General features: G+C 39.2%; 1 protein-coding gene across 1 annotated transcript; it reads right to left on the bottom strand.

Annotated features, from left to right (window-relative positions):
• Window positions 1–2,394: 2,394 nt before the first annotated feature.
• Window positions 2,395–20,525, bottom strand: KLF5 (Kruppel like factor 5). The gene is made up of 4 exons (XM_017523638.2): window positions 19,730–20,525; window positions 16,583–17,456; window positions 15,462–15,521; window positions 2,395–4,203 (listed from the first exon to the last, which is right to left on the bottom strand). Exons 1-4 carry the CDS (start codon window positions 19,988–19,990, stop codon window positions 4,025–4,027), a joined length of 1,374 nt encoding a protein of 457 aa, XP_017379127.1. The 5' UTR covers window positions 19,991–20,525; the 3' UTR covers window positions 2,395–4,024.
• Between the last annotated feature and the right edge of the window lie 5,375 nt (window positions 20,526–25,900).

The following is a 25,900-nucleotide window of genomic DNA, read 5'->3' as shown; positions in this document are numbered from 1 at the left end:
TAGAATTGCTCTAACCCAACCCCAGTTTCCCCTATTAACAGCTTACATTAGCATGATACATTTGTCACACTTAATGAATCAATATGGACACATTACAGCCAAAAAGGGCATGGTGGCTCACACCTGTAATCCAGCACTTTGGGAGGGCAAGGCAGGTGGATCCCTTGAGATAAGGAGTTTGAGACCAGCCTGGCCAACATAGTAAAACCCTGTCTCTGCTAAAAATGCAAAATAGCTGGGTGTGGTGGTGCACACTTGTAATCCTAGATACTTGGGTAGGCAGGTGGGGAGGTGCTGAGGTGGGAGGATCCCTTGAACCCAGGAGGCAGAGGTTGTAGTGAGCCGAGATCATGTCACTCCAGCGTGGGCGACAGAATGAGACTCCATCTAAATAAAAAAAAAAAAGGATATATTAGTGAAATTCTACACTTTATTCAGATTTCCTCCATTCTCCCACAGTGCCCTTTTTCTGTTCTAGAATCCCATCCACATGCCACATGACATTGTATTGCCATGTCTCTTACTCCACTTGATTTTGACAATCTGTCAGACTTTGTGTTTAATGGACTGACAGTTTGAGGAATACTGATAAGGTATTTTGTAGAATATCCCTCAATTGCAGTTTGTCTGATGTGGTTCTCATGATCACACTGGGGGTACATGATTTCAAAAGGAAAAGCAGAGCAAAGTCCCAATTTCATCACATCATATCAAGGATACATACTATCAATGTGACTTATCACGGCTAAGGTGGACCTTGATCACCTGGTTGAGGTGGTGTGGGCAGACTTCTCCACTGTAAGGCTACTCTTCTCTCCTCCTTTCCACAGGGTAATCTTTGGAAGGAAGTCATTATGTGCAGCCCACACTGAAGAGTAGACAGTTTTCTTCCCTTCTTTGAGGTTGGGGTTTCTAAAAAAACTTATTTGGAATCATTCTGCACAGATCTCTCTCTTCTGTTTATGCAATCATTTATATTAGTATAGACAAAGGGATAGTCTATATTGTGTTACACTGAAATCCTGCTTTACTTTGTTGCTGGAGGTAATGGAACCCCCATTCTTGTAGGTTTTCTTTTTCATCGCTTCCTATATTCCCTTCTATCACTTTCTCACACTACAGGATGCTCCGGACTTGCATATTTCCCTCTTCAGTCCTAGCATCAGCTGTTTCTCTAACGAGCTTATTATTTTTTTGAGATGGAGTTTCTCTCGTTGCCCAGGCTGGAGTGCAATGGCACGACCTCAGCTCACCACAACCTCTGCCTCCCGGGTTCAGGCGATTCTCCTGCCTCAGCCTCCCAAATAGCCGGGATTACAGGCATGCACCACCATGCCTGGCTAATTTTGTATGTTTTAGTAGAGAAAGGGGTTTCTCCATGTTGGTCAGGCTGGTCTCGAACTCCCAACCTCAGGTGATCTGCCCGCCTCAGTCTCCCAAAGTACTGAAATTACAGGCATGAGCCACTGTGCCTGGCCAGGAACACATTTCTTTAAACTGGACAACGGTATTAGAAAACAAGATCTAGGCCAGGTGCGGTGGCACACACCTGTAACTCCAGCACTTTGGGAGGCCGAGGTGGGCGATCACCCAAGGTCAGGAGTTTGAGATCAGCCTGGCCAACATGGTGAAAACCCGTCTCTATGAAAAATACAAAAATTAGCCAGGCGTGGTGGTGCATGCCTGTAATCCCAGCAATCACTTGATCCCGAGGCGGAGGTTGCAGTGAGCCAAGATCATGCCACTGCACTCTAGCCTGGTTGATAGAGTCTCAAAAAATTAAAAAAAACCATCATCTAGGTTCTAGGTATACTTGTTGCTGTGGAATAAAACTTTTCTTTTTAAACTAACTTTTTTTTTTTTTTTTTTTTAAACGGAGTTTCATTCTTGTTACCCAGGCTGGAGTGCAATGGTGTGATCTTGGCTCACCACAACCTCCGCCTCCTGGGTTCAGGCAATTCTCCTGCCCCAGCCTCCTGAGTAGCTAGGATTACAGGCACGCGCCACCATGCCCAGCTAATTTTTTGTATTTTTAGTAGAGACGGGGTTTCACCATGTTGACCATTTAAACTAACTTCTAATAATTTGAAGTGTACCAATTCTTTTGTTTGCCTCTGATGACAAAAATCTCCAGACTAGCACATGCAAGTTAACTCTATGGTATTTTCAACTAAGGATGCCGAAGGTCTCATGCATTACGTATATAGTGGTCAAAAAAGTAAGTTTTCATGAATTATGCCTCCCTTTATGCTAATTATATTTTTAAAAAATGAATCCCCCTCTTATGTAGGTAGGGGTTCAATGTCGCTCTTCTACGAATGTGTGGAATTGATTTTTTACTCACTGCCCTGATCAGACCCTTTATTGCATGTAAAGAAGAAAAGCACAACATACATCTTTTAGGCACTTTTTATTTTCCAAAAAAAATTGTCGTTAATATATAAACATCTCATTCTCTCAAAAAATTCTACAATTATACAGCTGTTTGCTCCATTATTTGCATAGGAAATGACCACAATACAAAAATAAGAGGGAAAAAGAAGCAAAACAGCAACCGATTTATGCTTTTCATGTAGGTATGTTTCCACGTATAAACATTTTGAAGCCTCTTACAAAATTATTTACATCGTTTGTCATCTATTTACACGTTTTAAGAGCAACTTTTCTAACAAACAAAACTATAATTTATCAAGTTATGAAAATTGTCTTCTAAAAAAACTTCCTATATTACCACAAAATAAATAAACAATATTTTAAAAACAAAATTAAATTTTCATTTCAATTAAGACCCCTTTTGGCATTTTGCTTATTTATTCTGCCCTTTGGTTAACAGCATCAGCATCACATTACTATTTTATATTGCATATATGTAGCACTTGCTTCCTTACGTTTTCAACATATCATTTATATTTAAAGGCAGACACTGAGTCAGTATTAACAATAGATTAGCTGAACTGCACTGTAATTTAAAATTACTGTGTCTCATTGTATATTACATGCAAAATCCACATAAATTGTCATTTAACCAACAGTACTGCACGAGCGAACATCTCGATATATGAAAACTGCATCATAAATTCAACATTTTGGTACATGAAACTGCATCATAAATGCAACATTGTCATATGTGAAGACATAAGTCCTTTTTAAAAATGACACTGCGTTTAGCGTATTGTAGGAGGTTGAACTTTTGTATTTTGTAACTCTTTAAGCTCTTCAGTTTATAATTCATATAAAATGCCTTTTGTATTTAAAATAATCCTATTTTAATCAGTGCATGAATTTTGCTTTACTAAAGTTCATTTGAATGATTATTCCTTCCCCCTAAAGAAATGAATTTGGTAATGTTGAGAGGTATCTTACCACAAATTCTAACTGTAAGTGTATTCATGGTTATTTTTGAAAGAATTATGACTTTTCCCCAAAAGAATCCTAAAAAACTTGTAATAAACCTATAAAGCTGATTTGCATATTTACAAAATTTTGAATAGCAAATATAGGCAACTCATATATATATATATTTTAAAAACCCACACATTTGTTCAATGGCTATTTGTGAATTGCCAAGTATACCTGGCAATACCTCTAAGGAATTATCGAATATTGAAAAAAACCTACTCAATGCCAAGTAAAATCTTGACATACAATCCATCCTCCTTTCGGTGCCTGCCAACTGATTTGTTACTGAACACTGTCACATTAAATGATGGTGCCTAGGTAAAAATGCTGCACACACTCCCCTCCACCCCCACCCCTTACCCACGTTGAGATGTGGCTGCCTGTCATGAGATGAGATCTGCTTGAGTAAAGCCATGTACATTACAGCAAGCATTCCAGATTCTGAAAATGACCAAACACTTTGGTATTAATACAATGTATTCCCTGTTTTCTCAAATATACAAAATATACATTTCCAGTTTTTGTTGTTTTCTTTTTTTTTTTTTTTTTTTTTTTTATAGGAACAGTTAGGTTCGTCATTTTAAAGGGAACCCAGTGGACCTGGGACGGGTGGCACAGGCAGTGCTCAGTTCTGGTGCCTCTTCATGTGCAGGGCCAGGTGGTCGGAGCGTGAGAAGCTGCGGTTGCACACCCCGCACTGGAAGGGCTTGGCGCCCGTGTGCTTCCGGTAGTGGCGGGTCAGCTCATCCGATCGCGCGAACCTCCAGTCACAGCCTTCCCAGGTGCACTTGTATGGCTTTTCACCTGTAACAACAAATAAAGGAGGTGAGGTGGCCTGCTTGTAATGCAAACATCCTAGATAACACTAGAGAAGGAATTTCAAAGAAAAAAATAATCTTGGCCAAGCGAAGGAAGGAAAGCTCATGAATTCCATTATGAGCAAATACATATCAAAGCCCCTCAGAGTAAGCTAGTTAAGACTTATTTCTTATAACCTCCAAGTATTTTTTTTACCTTATAAAGAAAAAAGCATGTTGTGTACCTTTGAACAACTGAAGAATAGCAATTTCAGGCAAATTTTAGGCAAATGCAAAATGAATCAGTGCCCTTATTTTTATGTACTCCTACACACATAAATCCAGGAAATGACTAGATGAGCTTGAGTGGCTTTATCATTATTGCGCAAATACAGTTTCTATACCAACAAACCAAAATTAAATTATTATAGGACTAATGGCTATAAGGTGGGTGAGGAAAGAAAAAACTCAGAAGCTGTTTCACGAATCACCTATACAATGAATTTCATGTACCACAGTTGCTTAACCAGAAACTGGTCCTAGATGTTTCTAAATTAGCCAGACTGAAGCTTGCAGCTCATAAATCAGTTCACTTGAACACATGGCCTCCAAAATGAACTATTAGGGCATTCACTCTTTGAGATTCACACACACCTTCACACCCTCGTTTTGCAGATTGAAGCAAAACAGTCTGGTACTGATAACTTCACATTGGTTAAAAAAAAAAAATCATAAAACAACTGTAACTGTGACATTTATTGACTTGTATTTAGTTTTTCTTCGTCAAGTGTCGCACCCAAAAAATTATCAAAATTCATTCCATAAACAATTTGCCGAGCATCTATGATAGGCTCCAGGAACTGTCCCAAATGCTTGTGATACAACAGTTAACAGAATAAAAACGGATGGCCTCATGGAGCTCACATGTGTAACACACATCCAAAAGTCTGAAATCGTTCAACCCGCCCATTCCATTCTTTCACAGTTGTCTTCCCTTGATTAGTGAGTTGGTATGTTCGTCCCTCCCATTTTGTAATGCGTATTATTCTTAATGCTCGCCAAACTTTGCCAGCTATTTAACTTTAAAAACTACTAAATATTTATAATGTAGTCTTAATTCACTGTTTGTGAATTAAGCCTACTGGAGATCATGTATTCCAGTAGGAATAAATCCCAAAACTTTATCTTTCAGTGAGCATTAACTAGCTGTTCCTACATTTATGCTTTACTTTGTTATAATTTCCTATGAATTTTATTGAGTTTTTTTTTTTTTGCTAAGAATTTCTGAGATAAATTTGTATATTAAAGTATTATTGGCTTACTGCTGAGTTTTATATAGATAACTTTTTACCTCCCTTAAAAAATGTTTCCTTCTGAAAGGGAAGAACCTCAGGGTTTCTTTGAACACTTGTTTTGTTCTGACGACACAGAAACTGCACAACCCTTCTGCCTAATTTAGCAGTATGTGTTCAGGAAGTTGTAGGATTAACCAAGTCAGTCTAAACTTTAAAAGACCCTGTCCTCATCAACCGAAATTTCTACAATTTATGGTTAATATATTTTTGTTGTCCTGATAACTACTCTGACTCTCAGACAAAATCCTATAGGGACAAAGAAGAAAGTGCCAAAACGGACCACATGAAATTGGTCCCAATTTTTTTCCCATGAGATTTCACCTACATTTCCTATGCTATGGATTGCTGTGCCATATTTCCTCTCTTCTCTCCTCTGCCTCTGACCCAGACAGTTTTTTGTTTTAATTCCCTTTCTGGTTCCTATCAATCCACTTTAAAAATGCACATCTCAATTCTAGAAGTTTTTCCTCCCTTCATAGTAAATTCTAACCAGAAATTTAGCCTAAGACACTCAAGCCTTTTATAAAACAAAGTATAAATCATGTTATCTCACTTGTAGTCACATAAAACGTTTGATATATTTTAACACCAGTAAATACAGCTATCACATTTGTAGATGTAAATCGATCACAAAAAATAATTTTGCACAAAAGTATTAGTTTTTGTTCCCTGTGAAAATTAAGCCACATAAACAAACATATTGGTTAAATACTTTACTGTCATTTAATGGAAAGAAAAAGTTATTTCTGATGTCTGAGGCAAGGAAAAAAATTCCTATAGTGCTCCCAGTTTTTAAAAGAAATCATTCTAGTCTTTTGAATTTAATAATTATGTAGAAGAACTGAATTTTCAGAGTTTATGTAAGAAACAAGGGACACTAGACTCTTTTTGTTCACTATTTTTATTGGCTATGAAGCAATAAACTGCACCAGTATTTTTTAAAGTTTACTTTACTGATTGGTTGAAATACAGTAGCCATTAAAGTTTCTAAAACATTTGGGGTTTTGCTCTCAATTTATGCACATCTATAGATTATTCAGCCAAGAATACTACCAGTGTCTGGAACGCTAGTTACTGGGGCCAAGTCTTACCATAAAAGTAAGGACAATTATCCCCCACTTGGGGCAGTTTCTATGGGATTTGTTCAAGCGTCAACACCGTTCAAGTACAACATCGCAGAGGAAGCTGGTACCCAATTTCTGGCCAAACAGCAGACGTGGGCCTTTCTTCCTCAGCCAGAAACACTATGCACAGTACTTCTGGGAAACCAAACTGACTTCCTTTAAGTTATATTTCAACAGGATAGAGCTTTCAAAAGTTTAATTGGATTTTTACAGCATCTCTTTCCAATACCACCAATTTAAAATATTTAGTTAAGCTCTTTCAACATCAACTGTATTTTTAAGTTTTCATGCTGTTAACGTGAAACTTTCCAAAGGCAAAAAGAAAAAAGTGACAAGTTTGTACAGCACAGAAAACAAGCTCCAACTTTATCTCAAAGTATGCGTTTTCTCATTCCATTTTTAAATTACAGGAGTATTTTGCTAGAATCTGTAATCTTTGAAAACTATGTTCAAGTTAAACATACATACTATCCATGCTGATAAAGTCATTAACATATTTTACAAAAATGTTAAGCAGAAACATTACTGGTAAAAGGAGAAGGCAGCAGGCACCAGCAGCCATGGAGCACGTACTCCAGAGCGAGGTACTTCTCATTCTCTCTCTTCCTCACAATAACCCCTTGAGTTAGAAGCAAAACGAGGAGCTCCACATTAAAAAGCCTGGTCTGCCACTTTTCCTTAATGTCCCACTTAAATCTTCCATTAGCAAACACTAATACACTCTCTCTGAATGATTTAAGAACACATACATATTGTTCAAATTTATTTCCAGATTCTAAAGCCATTTGTGAAGGTCAGCTAAGAAACGGCTTATTGGACTCACAGCAGGTCTCGAACCCCAGATGATCTGAAACAAGTGGCAGAGCCAGCCTCTGTGGGACCCACCCTCCAGGTCCTGCGGGGTCCTGAGCACTGTTCAGGTATTGGCAATTCCCAGGTATCACCTAACAATAGCTCTGTTCCCCCTAAGTGAACTTCAGTGGGTTAGTGGAGCATATTTGTAAGTCATTTTAAAAATCTTCAGCAGCAAACTGAAATTTTTTTTTCCCCTCTGATTTTTAAATGACTTCTGAATCCATCACAATGGAATGGGAAGTTTCTCTGCTCTGCTGAACATATTCAATAGACTCATACCAAGGCCTTTCCCTAAAACGTTCTACATAAATTCTCCTAACAAAACAACAAAAATCACTGATGGAAATATTTCTCTTAAAATAGTTATTTTAGATAATGTTTTAAAAGTTTATTGCAGCAAATTTGCACATCGGTTTCCTTCCTGGTGGTTAAAAGACAACTCAATCAATACCTGATTAAAAACTAAAATACCATGAGAATTAAAGTCACTGTTTATTAGTGAAGGTGTAACCTGTACTACATGCCTTGCAAAACAAAAATACGTCTTGGCTTCTGGCCTCAAAGAACTTAAAATCTGTATCTTGTTCTGGGAACCTTAACAATGCAAACTTTTAAAGTAGAATAAATTATTTCAACCTAATCTGAACTCTTAGGACTTAAGAGTCCTTGAAGCTCAAAATGAGCTCTTATTTCAAGAGGAAAATATTTTTATGCAATTCAATAATTAGATTTTCCCCATCATTTGAGACTTACGAAATTTAGTCTGTGCAATAGACTCCTACTAGATTTGCTTCTAAAAATCAAATGGGAAAAAAAAATAGGAAACACTTATTAAAAGCATTCATAGGAAAATATGATTTAGATATCTAAGAAAAGAGATAAAGTAGGAGGATGATTTTAGCTCACTAATTCATATTTTTATATCTATGCCAGTAATTTTCCATCCAAAAACCTTTTTATTAAAACTCATTGTTACAGCTTTCTATACTTGAAACAGAAGGTCCTTATCAAAGATTAGTATTATTAGCATTTAGAAATGAATGTAATTATTTACCAGATATAGTAACACCATCAATATTGTGCCCATTCAAGCTAAGGAAGCTGATTGCCGAAAAAAAAAAAAAAAAACAACAAAAACCAAAAGATAAATTCCTTTTTCTCCTCAATTCATGTTTACTACTTTCTTTAAAATCCAATATCCCTCACCCCTTCTAAAAAGCCTCTGAACAGACCAGGAGAGATCATTTCACTTCTCTGTATCCCCATCACTGAAATTTCTGTTGAGCTATCGATTTGCACTTGCACATATATTGGTTTAGGAAGGCTTCAAATAGTTGTATTTTGCCTCCTTAACTAGCTTTTAAAGTTCCTCAAGGGCAGAGACTATCTTCTATCCCTGATGTAATGCCACTTTTCCTAATGCATCTTGAAAACAACTCAGTTATTCTGATTAATGAAAAGGAGGGAAGGCATAAGAGGTTTGTGTGAGGCTCTCAGCTTTTGCTTCTTCTGTGGACCCTTTCCTGCAGCAGGGCTTTGCCTGGCTCTGCCCTGCTCAGGACCACTGAGGATAATCTAATAATACGCATTTAGGTGAGAGCCATGTTTTGAGCCTCTTTCGGAGAAAATAACCAGACTCAGTTATTGTCCATCCTGAAGTTATACAGGGATAAACTCTGTATAAACACATTTTCTTATATAGAACTGGACTGGACATCAGGAAAACCAAAACGTCTGGAGCCCCTAGTGCTGCAGGTCAAAGACATTGAGGTGACTTCTCCCAGGGCCAGAAAGCACTGATCTTCCAAACCCAAAGAGGGAATGGGTGGGAACATGATGTCAGGGATTACACGTATAGTCTACATCCTAGCAGAGGCATCTCTGGGCTCCTAAACTACTGCTACTTCTCCTCAGGGTTCCCAGCAAACATGAAGACTATCGCCTGTCATTAACAGGGTTAATGAAATGAAATACCAATTCTTTAGTCTTGCAAGGAGACAACACTTGGATTCTTTTTCTTATAATGGGAGTTCACACTTTTTAAAGTGTTGACGAAGAATTTCACCTTTTTTTTGTAAGCAAAACAGAAAAATCCTCTACTTTCATTTTTTCCCAGGAAGGAATGACTCCTAGATCGCCTTCGCTTTAATTTGTACTTCACATGGTGACACTGACCAGTAGGTCTCCTCCCAACTCGTATAAAGGTTTACCTCTTCATAAAGTAGCCAAAAAGAAATTTGTTCTCTGTACAGATATCTTTAGGTAAAAGTTACCTACTGTGCACTTCTAAAACTGTAGCTTATCCTTAATGAGAGTTGTTAGAGATCCTTGAATATAAATAATACTGGCTAACAGACTAGGAATGCTGCTATGGAGATGCTTTTACTAAAGTAGGACATTATTTCTCATCTTTCACCAGAAACAATGTAGGTCTCAAGTAAACAGCTACTACATTCTATAGAACCAAAAATATCTGCCAAATTCTTCGGTGACCATATTATTACTTTTTAGAAAAAACATTACTCTCTACTTTCGAGACTAATTATTTGTATCTCCACTCCTGCAATTCTATTTAGTCTATTTATGAACGATCTTCTCCCACTAGGTTAAGAACAAAAGGGCAAGAAGAGATTATTCATCTCTGGATTCTTCACAAAACCAGTAAAAAATATTTGCTGAATCAAATTATACTTCTTAACCTTTGATAAGCTTTATCATCTCTAAACAATGTTTAATCCATTTCCTATGTAAATGTTTTTCAGATGAAAAGAACAAGTCCTAGAAGCAAAGTTTAATCTTCCCAGTGAGTCATTAAAAAGAAATTGCTTCTAAGCTTTCATGATCATAAATACCTTTCCTGGGGTCTGAACCAGCAAGTCTCTTAAGCTACTATTTTTTTTAAAAAAACTTTTTTTCCTCTATTAAAATTATCAATACAGAAAATAAATTTCAAAGCTGCAAATGAAAAAAAAAATTAAAAATGAAAAGAATGTTTAATAAAATCTAATACTAAAGGCTAAATGATAATTCTGAAATAGTTTTCAAATAGAAACTCAAAAAAACCAGAGTCCTAAATCTTATCCTGCAAAAGTTTTTGCCTGTGTTACCTCTATCAATAAAACAGGTTACACATTTAACCACTATTGATCTATCTCTAGATACACATTGTATGATCTCCATCCATTAAAGCCCCAAAGTGAAAAGCCTTTGTATACAAGTTTTCCTAAAAAGCCTTTTGCCCTTTCCACAGTTCCACAAAAAGAGTAGCTTATTTCAGAACACTGAATGTTCCTTTAGTAAGTACCTGCAATGAAAATATCTTTATTGTCAATATTATCAAGATTTTACAATCAAAAGCTATACTTAATATATTCTATGAAAAATGACTTTGGAACAAAGACCTAGAGAAGAAGTTTTTTTTTTTTTTTTTTTTTGAGATGAAGTCTCTGTCACCCAGGCTGGAGTGCAGTGGCACGGATCTCTGCTCACTGCAACCTCTGCCTCCTGGGTTCAATCAAGTCTCTTGCCTCAGCCTCCTGAATGGCTGAGACTACAGGCATGTGCCACCATGCCCGGCTAATTTTTGTATTTTTAGTAGAGACGGGGTTCCGCCATGTTGGCCAGGCTGGTCTTGAACCCCTGAACTCAGGTGATCTGCCCACTTCAGCCTCCCAAAGTGCTAGAATTAATTATAGCACGGCCCTAGAAAAGAAGTTCATACCTAAGGATTTTTAAGTACCCAAACTGAAAATATACTCAGCAGCAAATCTCAAATAGAGATTATATAAAGTATTTCTAATAACATCTTACTATACATGCCAGTAGGCAATAAAGTTTTCTGCATAAGACAGTAGGGCAGAAAATGGGAATGTACCCCCTTTACAACTAGGCTTCTACTAAAAATCTTTCCAGGACTTAATGTGGAAATCTTTCCTAAACAGGGAAATCTTGAACACAGTGCTTTACTCAGAGTCCATTTTGTGGTCCTATGTTATTTGTACACTGTTTCCATTTTCTCTTATGGGCATGTTTCAAACTGTCCTTTTCCATTGTCAATCTCTAGTAAACCATTCTGGAATCATTTAGTACACACAGAATAGCCAATGCATGGAGTCTAGGTCTGAGGAATACTTGAGCCAGGTGTGCGTGTTGCTCAAAGGCTTTCTTTGTACAAATGCTAATTTCCTGCCCTGTTCCAGATAGCTGAAACGGGAAAAAAAAAAATCTAGAAATGTTACTGTACCCTGATTTCCCAACAGCTTTAGCATATTCTCTAAGGTTAAATGCGCATCCACGCAAGTAAAGAGAACCACTAGGACTTTAAACATCTGTGTTGAGTCCATGGTTTAGTTTTTCAGAACTTTTTCTCCAGAAAGAACTTTTTAAATTTCTTCAAATTTTGGTTTAAAGGTACAGTCAATAGTTTTTCCTATTGATATTAACTTTTTTAGGCCTCAAACCTTTGCACTTAAACATTATTTTAAATCTTCATTATGAGATTAAATAAAAAAGGGTAAGGTATGTGAGCATATGATACTGGTTGCAATAGATAGTTTATCAGTCATGTTGATTTATAAAGACTAAAGGTACTTGGGGAGCAACTTTAGATGATGGCAATGTGTTCTGCCCCTTGTAGACATCATAAGGCATGTAAAATTTCGTAGAATATTCATTTAAATGCTGTTAAAAGTACAAACATTTTGAATTGGAAATATATCACTCATTTACATTGTGGCCTAGAAGCAGCCATAATTACTTCTCATCAAGGCATGATAAATGCATACACACACATATTACAAATAACACATGCAAACATCCATATCTATAAGGGGTGCTTCTACAGGCCTTATGCTGTATTATGTACGTACAGATATAATATAAAATATATTCTCTAGAATAGAAGCAAATTATGTTTCCTGTATTGTCTAATCAAAGATAGAACTTTATATTATTTAGATGTGATTTCCTGATAAAGAAATCAAAGTATATGAACTTGGAAGACTTGAGTGATATACTTCTTGTTTAAGAAACTGATACATCCCTTCATCTCAGATTGCTTAAAAAGTTCTGCTTTGTTAAAACTATTATTTGCTTATGTTCAAATTGCAACCCAAGTTAAAGAAGCATTTACAATCTAAAAATCCAGAGTAAGTAATTAAACTCAGATGTAGGCTGTTTTCATTGCCTTAATTATTTTTAAAACATAAGGTAACTTGACATTTTAAAGCAATTACAATTATTTCCCAAAGAAATGCTAGGGTGCTTCACATTCTCCTTGTAAAATGGCAATCATTTAAAGAGTTATTTTAAAATATCATCAAATACAAGAGCAACACTGTTGTGTGGTTTTTAAAGCCCTCTGATAAATGGTCCAAGAAGGAGGAAGAAGACGACAGAAAACCAAAAAAAACTATTACATAAGAGAAATAATTTAGAAAAACTGTTTCATCTACCTGGGCCTTAAAGGGAAGAAGGAAAAAAAAACACCTTTGCTGGCTTCAGATACATTCATTTAAAAACAACGGGCAGATGGGGTAGGGAGGATGCAATGAGAGCACAGGTAATTTTAAAAGGCATTGTCTAGAAACAAGAAATGAGGAGAAAACAACCTCAATGCTCTATGATTACCCAAGAACAGGTTTAGCCAGATGAACAAGTCTGCTACAAACCCTCCCCAAGGCATCTGAAAGACTATCAAACAAAACTTTATTAAACTGGATTACATGTTCTCATTCATTAGATGTTGAAGGCCACAATGTTTATGGTCAGGTGAAAAAGTTGATGCAAGTGACCCAAACCAGGCCTCGGTCTTCTTTTTAGTCTGTTTTTATTAGTACAAGCATTGTTAAGACAAGCCACGATTAAACGTATTTGCCAGCAGGTCAAGTTCTTGAATCGCAAGTATAAGCATTCAGGGCACTAAACCCTGACAGGGGTTGAAAGGCTATTCAGATATGGGCTTGACTACATCCCTGCAATAAGTAGTTGATTACATCGTTATATGCAATTGTACTCTTTTATTAGGAGACTTTAACCCCATGAAAATGTGTTCCTTCCCTCCTATCTCTGTTTCAAGGACTTCCACCAGAGAAAAAAACAATAGTTCAAATGTCTTTAAATTTCCGTATATATTCTGTAAAAGGACATTTTAGTATTTCTATATGGAATATTTTCCTGGCACTTGTCATTTGTATTTTGAAAACTTTACGTTGGAGTTTTTATTACATGCTTAATTCATTTGTGTTTATAAAAATTTCTACCTTGGGCTGCTTATGAAGGATCTTTCCTTTTATGTAATCAGTTTGTCTCTATGCAAAAACCTCAGGCCAAAACAGCCACTTATTTCATAGATAAATACATAAGATGTCTTTTCTTTACAAGCAGTTTCTCAAAAAGCCCTGGAATCTACCACACTGTCATCGGATTTTAATAGGTACTGTTTATCACTGGGATATCAAGCAATGCTTCCTAACATGCATACAAAATGTCTGCAACCATATTCCTCTTAGGGCTCCATCTCAGCACTGACCTTTGTTCAAAGGCTTTTACTTTTTAATGCAGCAGTTAGAGATAACCACTTCATTTATCAAAACTCAATTTCCATAGTAACATCTAGCCTGGGGAGATTCAAGTCCTCATACTAATCCAACAACCCATTCAAAGAACTGTTGAATACTTTGGTTTCCATAGCAATGATGGAATAATACATTTTGCTAGGTCATTGCTTTTATTAGCAAACTTATTCTCTGAACTTTAGGTAAGGCTGTATTTATTGAGGGGAAAAAACACAATCACTTTATGTAAATTCTTTCCCTTAGGGCTGCTCTTTTAAGAAAATCGCAAATAGTAACCATCTATATATTTGAAAATATTTCGAGTATTTGGGGGCCTTCAAAGTATGCCACCTCGTTTCATCTTAAAATGTGTTCTGATGTAGTTTTAAAATTTAAAAGCTCTTAAAATTTTCTAGCCCGGTGTGCAGTGGCTCATGCCTACAATCTCAGGAGGGGAGGCAGGTGGATCACAATGCCAGGAGATCGAGACTATCCTGGCCAACATGGTGAAACCCCATCTTTACCAAAAATACAAAAATTAGCTGAGTGTGGTGGTAGGCTGTAATCCCAGCTACTGGGGAGGTTGAGGCAGAATGGCTTAAACCCAGGAGGCGGAGGTTGCCGTTGAGTGCCACTGCACTCCAGCCTGGTGACAGAGCAAGACTCCATCTCAAAAAAAAAAAAAAAAAAAAAAAAAAAGTGATTGCTATAGATTTAACAAAGCAAAAACAAAAGTAGAGGGGCTAAACTTAAACGACATGTAAACAAGAATAAAACATAAACTAGAATAAAGATGAAGTCTCTCAAACATGCCAAGTTTGGGCTGGGGCTTGTAACCCATTTCTGACCACCTGATTTTAACACTATGCAATTTCAGCCCTACCTTTCATCAAGCACAGAAAACATACTAAACTCAGATATTTTAACCTAGAGGTGAAACTAAAGGTAGCGTTTTCAGCGATTATGCTGTATACGCTAAATGGGAAAGTTTTTAAGGGTTTAAAATGGCTTTCTCAAAGCAAAATTATTTTCTATGGAAGAAAATGAGGTTTTTTTTTCTTCAAAACACTGCCATTATTAAGTTTAAAAATCCATTAGTAAACATCGTTGTTTACGTTTTTGGGTAATCAATTCTATGAGTGGTGACAGGGCAAGAAGGCAGTGAGGGAACATCACCGGCCTTTCTGGAGCCAGATTTTTCATGGAACTGAATTCTGAGCCAAGCCCATTTTGAAAAGGTAGGCTATTAAAAAAAAAAAAAAAAAAAAAAAAAGTTTACAGAAGAAAGAAGAGATCAAACACGTGTTGGCTTTTAAAAGGATGAATACCACTTACACTATTTACACAACTCACAGAATTAACAAGAAAATTACATACCAGTGTGAGTCCTCAGGTGAGCTTTTAAATGAGAAGACTTTGTATAAACTTTTGTGCAACCTGAAATAAAGGAGAACAGCATGTCATTTTGGAGATCCTTTTGAAATCTTTACATTTGATGATTCAGTGTTTAAAATCTGGCTTTAAAGAAGAAATCTCTCCTGGTAGATGAGATTATTTGAAGCTTCAGTTTTAAAAGTTTTAAAGAGCCCTCTCCCCATTACCTTATTAAAGGCATAAAATGATTTATGTATCACTTTAACAGGAAAGAATACAGATAACCAAGCCAAATGGAAATGTGTGTTTATAATCCAGTAGGTGCTATAACTTCAGTAATTTAAGAGCACCTATATGTTTTTAAAATTTTTTTAATGGCTCTAGAGCTGACAGTGCTAAGCCATTATCCAAGATGACTGTAATTTTCTGTACTCCCACACTTCGTTTTTTTCATTTAGCACATCATGCCATATCATGTATCAGAGTCAACAAATTTTGCAATGTATTAATTATAAACTAGCTTTTCCCAGTAACCTGTAGATATATTCCATGTACTGTCATCAATTTATACTTTGAGCCACGTATCTCATTCAAAACTGAGCATATGCTCGCATGCCATCAAAGCCATTCTTAAATCTATCCTGTAGACAGTCTTGAACCTCCATCAGGCTAGCTGCCTACAACCTCCACTTCATTATTAATCCTTCTTTTCCCCTACCGTACTTGATCTGTTTCTGGGGCACTTAATTTAGAATTAAACCCTGCAATTTATTCGATTGCCAATTTAAAGTAACTCTGGCCTAACTCTAAATGATATATATTAGAAATTAAAATCTCTTTTAATATTAAAGACAAAAAAGTCCAAGGGAACGTTTTCCAGAATATTTGAGCCAAGTTTTTGGTGCATAAAGTGACAACTAACTTGTTTACATACCAAAGAAAAGCAGAGATGGATATTAAAAAAAAGTAGGTAATTTTTTTACCATCAAGTGCAACTTAGCTATGTAAATTTAAAGCCATGAGGTTGAAAAGGATGTGTGCGCGCACGCGCGCACACACACACACACACACACTCTCTCTCTCTCTCTCTCTACTGTCGCTTCAACCAGGTAAAGAGCACATACCAGGGTAATCGCAGTAGTGAATGCGTCGTTTCTCCAAATCAGGGTTACTCCTTCTATTGTATCTGACAGGTTGGATGTTTTGTGAGTTAACTGGCAGGGTGGTGGGTAAATTTGGATTGTGAATTGCCAGTTTAGAAGCAATTGTAGCAGCATAGGATGGAGGTGGGGTTAAATTCTGGAGCATCTCTGCTTGTCTATCTGGACTTCCAGGCTCTGAGCTTGGTGGTGACGGGGGGAAGTAAGTGGCCTGTTGTGGAAGAAACTGACTTGGCATTGTGTATGTGCAAGGGGGCATGGCCTGGAACTGTTTCACTGCAGTCTGCGGAACAGCAGAGGTGTGTGTGTTAAGGCCTGCCATGGCAGCTGACATAGAAACATTAAGAGTGTCCATTGCTGCTGTCTGGTTTGTAGAACTGGGCATATCTAGATCCGGTGTATTCAGTAGCTGGTACAGGTGGCCCTGCTGGGGAGGGACAGAAAGATGAAGATCTGGTGTAGGAAGTTCTTGTTTGATGAAAATATTGTTCACCTCTGGAGCTGCGGTCTGGTGTGAGCTGAATATACTGGTGAACTCAGGGAGGGCCTGGGTCGGGGCCGGAGGAGGGGCAGTCGTTTCACTCTGGTGGCTGAAAATGGCAACAGGTTCTGTCTTGATGTGTGTGACGCAGGGTCTCTGGGATTTGTAGAGGCCAGTTCTCAGGTGAGTGATGTCAGGGAGGAACACGTTCATGTTGATACTGTAAGGTAACCCTTCAGTGTCAGTGAAGAACTGGTCTACGACTGAGGCACTGTCTCGTCTATACTTTTTATGCTCTGGAATTATAGGAACTGGAGGAAGCTGAGGTGTCAGATACTTCTCCATTTCACATCTTGTCTAAAAAAGAGAAGAGATACAAACATGCATAATCCACCTGATGCACCGTCTCAGGAAGGACAATCGGCGCCTACTAAAAATTCTCCCAATCCCTGTGTGAGGTACTAGGGCAAACTTCTCAGTGTTGCTTATAAACATATTGGGCTTATTTTATCAATTATGTAATATAATTGGTTGACCAAAACCTTATGAAACTCTGTGTAACTGGTAAAACAGCTCTCCCAATCACCTCAGAAGTGGAAGACCACAAATCAAGAAAAAAAGGAAAGCAAACTGAAAACATTCCTTTCTAATGCAATAACAAGGTATCACCCCCGTACAAGCAGGATTCCCTGCCCCATTACACAGTTAAGTTTGCAATTAGAGTACAGTACAGTATTGAAATGTTGCCAAACTGCTTCAATTCTGTTTAAGTCATAAACACTAAAAAGCATGTTTTTCTAAAAAAAAAAAAAAAGAAAAAGTGCAAATCTTTAAACTATTGCAAAGGTTTCTTTGCTTGGCTAGATACTTCCAAAGTATCAAATATTAAAAAAATTATTTGGCTATTTCAGTCTCTTCTTGTTTACAGTTCAATGGGAAATTAAATACAATGTTCTAAGCAAAACCTTGTATCCACTGAGACAAAACAATTTCACATTCAATATTTGATCTAAATGTTGATTTTAATCAGCAGATCCTGTAATTGGTTAATATGACAATGAAATGTTCCTATTCATATCCCTATCTAAAACAGATCTTTAATTACCTAGGGGAAAATCACTCCCTTGGTAGAGTGCTGCTAGTGGGTGGGGAGGCTGCTGTATACCTAGCACAGTCATCAGCAAAACATTTATCATGTCCTCCTCAGTGGGCCAATGCTACATTCCCCCCTACTCTGTAAAAAGCTCAGTCATCCCTTACCTTCTTAGTGCCCCTAGAACAGAAAATTGACAAACAGAAATAACCAAATACTTTTCAAACAGCGATCTCTTTTCTAGGCTATGAAGCAGCTTGTAACAAGTCATCTCAACCCTTTTCTAGCTATCTTCTCTCCTAGTATAACTTAAGCTTACATTTTTTTAACATTGAAAAGGAAATTTCAAAAGATACGAAAACCAACTAGATGGAATGGCGCATAGAAGAACTATTAGCTGTGGCACCTTAAATCGGTAAATAAGACAGTCATTTTCTGTTAGTACTTCATTTCAAAAGCGTATAATCTCGGACCTTGGTGTGGATGCGGACGGGGTTTCCCGGATAGACACCATTTAAAAATAAAAATTAACGCTCTCATCATGTGAGTCACATCTCTGACAAACGCCACTGCCCTCTCACAGCAGGACCCTGGCAGACCCCACTGAGTAGGCGCTGGGTAGCAAATACACGATACGCCAAAGGGCTACTAAATGAAGTGTCTTGAAATAAACTGAACTAAACCCTTTAGTGCACTGCGCTCCCGCGGCGGTTAGTGGTTTCTGATTTTAGCTCTTCCAGCTGTTTGCATGTGGGTATGTTTCCAATTTTTTTTTCCTTGGGACAGGCTAAAAGTCCCGGGAAGTTTTTTCTGGGCTATATGACTCCCTGCGTGGGCGAAAGAAACAGGCGGTGGCTCTAATTCGGCTGCTGGGCAAGTGTAAAAGCCAACTGCCAGCTTTCAACGCAGCCCCGGGAGGAAATTTACGCGCACACGAAGAAAACAACACCCCGGTATTTTTTTTTGTTTTGTTTAAGGAAAAATAAGCGCTCCAACAACACCTTAACTTTCCTCTCATTTTCCAAACGCGGCCCGCGATCCCTTCTAAAAGCAGGTTCAGCCACAGGGTATGAAACCTTGGGGAACCTCTCCCCAGCACCCCAATTTGCGTTTCTACTTAACCCGAGACGATGGGGGTGGGGGGGGGGCTCCAATTCCTTGGCATTGGAGAGCAGTAAATGCGAAGGAGTAATTTAAGTAAAACTGAGCGTAAGGTACAAGGTTTTATCCCTCAAGTGTAAGAAAAACAACTAAGGTGCGCGTGAGCACCCAGTTCTCCTCGCTCTGATCTCCCCCAGGACGACCCGCCGGGGCACATTGTCCCTGGCCCCTCCCCACCCCCGGAGTCCCATTTACTCTCAGCGAAACGCGGGGCCCCGGCCAGGCGGGCAGGGGGGGGTCTGCCTCCCCAGCACCGGCTCCGGTGCGCCCCGACGCACGCCCCAGCTTGGAGCGGCCCCTGTCGCCCGCCCGTCGCAGCGGCGGGACACGCCCGAGCCCGGGAGTGCAGTGTTGGGAGGAGAGCGGCTCTTCCTACCTGGACCAGCTCCTCGGGAGGCAGCCGCGGAGCGGCTGCGGGCTGCTGGGCCGGCTGTGGGGCCTGCGGGGGCGCGGGCTGCGCCTGCGGGCGGTGGTGCGGGTGCTTCAGCTCCTCGCCGGGGAAGAGCGCCGCGTCGCGGGCCGGGTTCGCGGCGCCCAGCACTGGCTTGAGCTGCGCGAACACGGGCTCGTCCTGTGGCGCCGGCGGCTGGGGCACGGGTCCCAGGCGGGCGCTCATGCTCAGCACCCGCGTAGCCATGGGCACTCGGGGGCGCGGCTCCGGGCGCGGGTCGGGCGCACTTCCCACGTCGCCCACGCTGGCTCGGGCCAGCGAGCTCGGCGCTGGGCTGAGGGCGGAGGAGGGGAGGTTTCGGGCGGACCCCTCAGTCAGCGGCAGGCACAGTTTTCGAAGGCGCGCACCAAAAGCAAACTCTTCCGCTGCCACACGTAAACGCCAACGTCCTCCCGGCGGCCACTTTCTCCCGCCCCGCCCCACCGCGCTCTCAAGCTCTCCGGAGCCCGCTCCCGCCACCGCCGACCTCCGCGAGAGAGCAGCGAGCGTGCGTACCTGCCCCACGACTACTGACACTTGACGCCCGCCTCTATTTCACCCAACTCCGGGGGGGCGGGGCCCGCTCGCCTGATTGGCAGTGCCGCCGCGAATCCCGAGGCCCCGAGGCCGGCCAGGCAGAAGGGACCAGCCTATGAGCAGGGAGAGAGGCAGCCGGGGCCCCGCCTCCACCGGCCCGACCGCACCCCTCTCGGGCCACGAGCTTCGCGCGTAGGGCCGCCGCGCAGTTTGTACACAACTTCTCTGACAGATTGGGCTGACGGAGCCGGGGGCGGAGGGAAGTAGCGGAGAGGGTGGAATCTGGGAAGAGGGGGAATTTGGGTGGAGACGCGGAGGGAGATCTCTTCGCACTGTTCTCTGCCAGGATTAGGGAGAAAGAGTATTGCACGTCTTAGGTGTTGTGCAAGGACCTGAAACTCAAAAGCTGAAACCCAGAAGGCAGCTAGGTGGAGGCGCTGAGGCTTTTAGAGACTTGTCTGATGAGTGTGTACTTTTAAATATCCAAAATGTACTTCTCTTTAGCAGAAAACTAGGGGCGGTGTGATAAACAAATTTAAAACAGCTCTTGTCTCTCTGTATCTTTAGCAGTGAGTGTATCCATTTAACAAAGCAAATTCAGAATGCCTGAATAAAAGATTTGATGGCAAGCGTTTTTTCAAGTCCTTGCATAAAAGCCTGCGTTTTTCCCCACCTTTAGGATTTTAATTGCTAGACGTTTCCCCACACATTTCTACCTCCTATCTGTGTGTGGAGAGGAGAGCTTGGGCCATATGAATTTTGAAGTTTCTAATATTTAAGTATGTTAATTCTAGCCGAAGCATGGAATCTAATTTAAGCATGACTAGCTCAAATGTGTATTTAAATAGACATTACATCTTTGACTTATTTTTACTAGCACTGTGTGTTCAAACAATGGACTTTAATATTTACAAAACAGAAACCTAGCACATTTACTTCATATTGTGGCACCTTTTCCTGCGAAGAGACAGCCAAAAAGCCACAAACAAAGACACAGAGCAGCTCTGAAAACTAGGAATCCAAATTTGTTGGAAAGTAATAGCCAAATATATTACCATCCATTTACTATGTTGTTATAATGGGAGGGTGAATTTTTGCCAGCAATCACCTAAGGAAACCACTTCCCTTAATCCTTAATGTTCTTGTACATGATTTTATCTGGCTTATTGGGAGGCCGGAACAATAAACTGCAATAAAAATGCCTGTAATATTACTACAAATGTACGGATGTTGACAGCACAGTATACCATTAGACAGTTTTACATATACAACAGCCGACTCATCCCTTCAAACAGCTTGTTAAAAAAAAAAGTATTTGAAAAAACGTTCACTTTACAGAGTGTATCTGTCAAATGTATGGATCTCATTTTCAATGTGTAGAAAATTAATATGCACATAAAGAAATGTATTTATTTTAGAAAATATAAAATTTTGCTGTAAACTAGGTTTTTCTCCTTTTCCTTCTCTTCCTGTTGATACCTGATTCATTTTTATAGCTGTGATCGCTGCTTTCAGGGACTGGCTGATGACTACTTTCATGTTACCAAAGTATTATTTAATAAGTGCTTTTGCAAGTTTTTCTCTAACCAAGCAGCCCCATGCTGTCTACATTTATCTTTAAAAAGCTGCCCTGCTTTTCTCTAATATCAAACTTATCATGTAATTAATTAACTTAGAAACATTATAGAATTAGGATGGGATTTAATGTAACTCTTTTTAAAAATTGGGCTTTGAAAGATTTTAGTTACTTAATTCTGATAACATCAAACCTAAATGTGATGTAGATAATTCTTAATAGAACTTTTGTGCTCTTGTAACTTTAAGCTAGATCTAACTTAGATTTAATACATTTGGTCGCTGTATCTTAATGTGCTTTTAAACCTATCTAGACCTTTCCTTTTGTCTTTCTTTTTACGAGAGCTTCAGGGGCCTGGTATTTCAACCTAAGTTTTCACTGCAATGAAATCCATGTATTTTACTGGAAATGCTTCTGTAATTTCACACCACTTTTTAACATGCTTTCATTTACAAAAGCTTTTCCATTGCAAAAAAAAAAAAAAGAATACAACTATTTGATAAGTTTTTAAGATTTTAGTCTTAAGTTTTTCATATTTCCACTTTTCATAATGAATATAGATATGAAGCTAGCTTTGGGATTCCTATAGCTAACTGAATATATTCCTTTTTGCTCCAAAACAGTAGGATGTTTTAAAGTTTCATATCGGGCATAAAGATTCATGAAATAGAGCTGCCACTTTTAAGTAATAGTTTCTCTGAAATGCCCTGCTCTTCAATCTCACAGAAAATCACTAGCTTAGCACTGTACAATAGTACAGAAATTGGAAAGTAATCCTTTTCGGAGACATTTGCCATGCGGTTCTGAACATATAAAGAATATGTTTAACCAAGCTTCCATGCTGTTGCTTTTAACATAAATGCTACAGCTGCAAACCTGTTTCATCGGCTTAGCAAAAAGGGTTAAAACTTGATAAATATTTTTCAGATGATCCAGGTTCTACATTGGCATGAAGCCAGACAGTGTGAATGGACAGATCCTCAATTACTTTGAACTTTCTAGTTCTTTGCATTCCTTCTCGCTTAGTAGTGCTGCACCATTAGGGAAGATAGGAGAAAACAAAAAACAAATGTCAGGTTTCAGAAATCAATTAGTGGCCTGGCAGTGATGTGTTAACTGAACTGTGCCAAAACAGGGGATTCTCAGAGAAAGAAATAAAAATGTTGAGTAGTCAAGTTAGGTAGGAGGGTAAGCATAGAAGCAGTGTGCATGCTTAAGTTGTTAGTCACTGGGCAACACAGATTTAGTCTTAGAATAAACCATAAGTGTCACTATCTTTACGGGAATAAATACGGATGAATATGCGGGGGCTGAACAGGCATTCGGTGATGGGGGAGGGGTTTGAGGGAGGCAGTGGAAAAAATAGATAAATAGCTTCTAAATGATGAGATGAGGGAAATATGAACCATCACTAGGGCAGTGTTCACACAACGACACGGCAAAAGGAATATCTAAATTCAGTTGTTTGGCAAAAACGTCAGAGGGAGCTTGAAAGATCTCGAGTATCACAGTCAACAAAATTGTATTCACTTTGAGTACAAAAATATTCCTAGAATATTTATTTCTGCCAAATCAGAATCAAATTGCCAAGTGATCTTGGGTCACAGAAAAAAGAACAAGAATAAACATGAAAAATAAAGTTTTACATGGGAGCGCACTCTTCTCTAGGGTAAGATTATTTAATTAAAGTGACTTTTTGGTAGTCATTGATTGTCCACCCCTGTTAGAAGTTGTATCAGTGAAAACTTATAATTACTGTCCTCTCAAACATTTCACATCTGTAGTCTTCGTGTTTTTTCATTAATGGCAACCACTTAAAGCCACATATCAGAAAAAAATGTCATTAAGGAGCTAGTCCGATAAATAGAAGCTTCAATTGAGATTAGTTGGAATTTAAAGTATTTTGACTCAAAAGATTACAAGAGAGAAGATGTTCATTGCTTTTGTGATGAAACAATATGCAATTTAAATGACTAAATACTTCTTTTTATATTAATTAAAATGATGTCTTAATGAGAAAACAACTTAGTATTTTATTTTTGTAATGTCTCCTGCCCCTAGTTTTTAAGAAATTAAATTTTATATTTAAGTTTGGATTTTTAAAATGTGTTCTTCTTAAAATATGTCATAAAACTCCCATTATGCACTTATTCCTAAGAGTACTATAATTTATCTAGCCTAATTTTAAAACTCTAGTAATATCCAAAAAAAAAAAAAACAGGAGAGTTTTACCTTTTGGAGAGACTGGGATTGCTTTTTCCACCTTGTTAATAAAAATAATAAGTAGACAAAAGTGACATAAATATAAATGCCTGGAACCAAGTATTAGGCCAAGCATTTTCGACGAAGCATATTGTAGCTTAAACTGTAACAGTATTTGAATTCTGACTCAAAACACGATAGGCAAGGTTAAGAGAAAGGTCTGAACTAAAGTGGTTACACCAGACTATCTTTTAGAACATTAGGGAGGTCTCAGCATCAGCATCACAATGGGCAGTGTTTTGAGCCAATTGCTGTTCAGGTTATGAGGAAAGCCTTAATGGTAGAATGCTATGGGGCACACCCTGTGAATGCTCAAATGAAGTGTGCATGGGTCACACGGAAATACTCTTTTAGATGTTGATTTATAGATGAAGTGTGTAAAAATAGTGTTGAGGACAATCCGAGTTCTTCCTCCCTTAACTTCCACCCACTGTTGATGGTTGTGTAAACTTTACAACAAGCCGGGCGCCGTGGCTCAAGCCTGTAATCCCAGCACTTTGGGAGGCCGAGGCGGGTGGATCACGAGGTCAAGAGATCAAGACCATCCTGGTCAACATGGTGAAACCCCGTCTCTACTAAAACTACAAAAAATTAGCTGGGCATGGTGGCGCGTGCCTGTAGTCTCAGCTACTCAGGAGGCTGAGGCAGGAGAATTGCCTGAACCCAGGAGGCGGAGGTTGCGGTGAGCCGAGATCGCGCCATTGCACTCCAGCCTGGGTAACGAGTGAAACTCCGTCTCAAAAAAAAAAACAAAACTTTACAACATTGGGGAAGGACAATTTGACAAGTATGAAAAAGACTGAAATGTAAATAAGTTTGAAAATTATAGATAATTCCTCTTCTAGGAAAGGTGTATGTGTATATATACATCTATCATTATATATAAAATTGGGCCAGGCATGGTGGCTCACACCTATAATCCCAGCCCTTTGGGAGGCTAAAGTGGGAGCCTTGCTGGATGCCAGGAGCTGGAGACCAGCTTGAGCAACATAGTGAGACCCTATCTCTACTAAAATATTTAAAATTGACCGGCCCGGTGGCGCATGCCTGTAGTCCCAGCTACTCGGGAGGCTGAGGTGGGAGGATCACCTGAGTCTAAGAGTTCTGGGCTATAGTGCGCTATGCTGATGAGGTGTCCGCACTAAGTTCGGCATCAATATAGTGACCTCCCGGGAGCGGGGGACCGTGAACCGGCCCAGGTCAGAAACAGAGCAGGTCAAAACGCCCATGCTGATCAGTAGTGGGATTGCGCCTGTGAATAGCCACAGAACTCCAGCCTGGGCAACATAGCCAGTGAGACCCTATCTCTGAAAAAAATAAAAATAATAAATAAAAAAAGTTTAAAATTAATCAGGCATGGTGGTGCATGCCGGTAGTCCCAGCTACTTGGAAGGCTGACGCAGGAGGATCACTTGAGCTCAGGAGTTCAAGGTTATGTGAACTATGTGAGCTATGATCACACCACTGCATTCCAGCCTGGCTGACAGAGCAAGACCTTGTCTCAAATAATAATAATAATAAATTTAAATAAAAATAAAATTGGAAATAACCTAGGTTAGGTGTCAGCAATAAGAAAGGAGTTAAGCGCCGGGCGCGGTGGCTCAAGCCTGTAATCCCAGCACTTTGGGAGGCCGAGGCGGGTGGATAACGAGGTCAAGAGATCGAGACCATCCTGGCCAACATGGTGAAACCCCGTCTCTACTAAAACTACAAAAAATTAGCTGGGCATGGTGGCGCGTGCC

Source organism: Cebus imitator, unplaced genomic scaffold (genome assembly GCF_001604975.1).
Source record: "Cebus imitator isolate Cc_AM_T3 unplaced genomic scaffold, Cebus_imitator-1.0 Scaffold29, whole genome shotgun sequence".
NCBI classification, from domain to species: Eukaryota; Metazoa; Chordata; class Mammalia; order Primates; family Cebidae; genus Cebus; species Cebus imitator.
The sequence above is the reverse complement of the archived record's forward strand: the minus strand, read 5'-3'. Positions and strand labels throughout refer to the sequence as shown.

Coding starts and splice junctions, on each gene's coding strand:
- KLF5 (XM_017523638.2), bottom strand. CDS start 19,990: ATGGCTACGCGGGTGCTGAGCATGAGCGCCCGCCTGGGACCCGTGCCC. Junction 17,457..19,729: donor CTCCCGAGGAGCTGGTCCAG/GTAGGAAGAGCC, acceptor TCTCTTTTTTAG/ACAAGATGTGAAATGGAGAA. Junction 15,522..16,582: donor TCACTACTGCGATTACCCTG/GTATGTGCTCTT, acceptor CCTTTATTTCAG/GTTGCACAAAAGTTTATACA.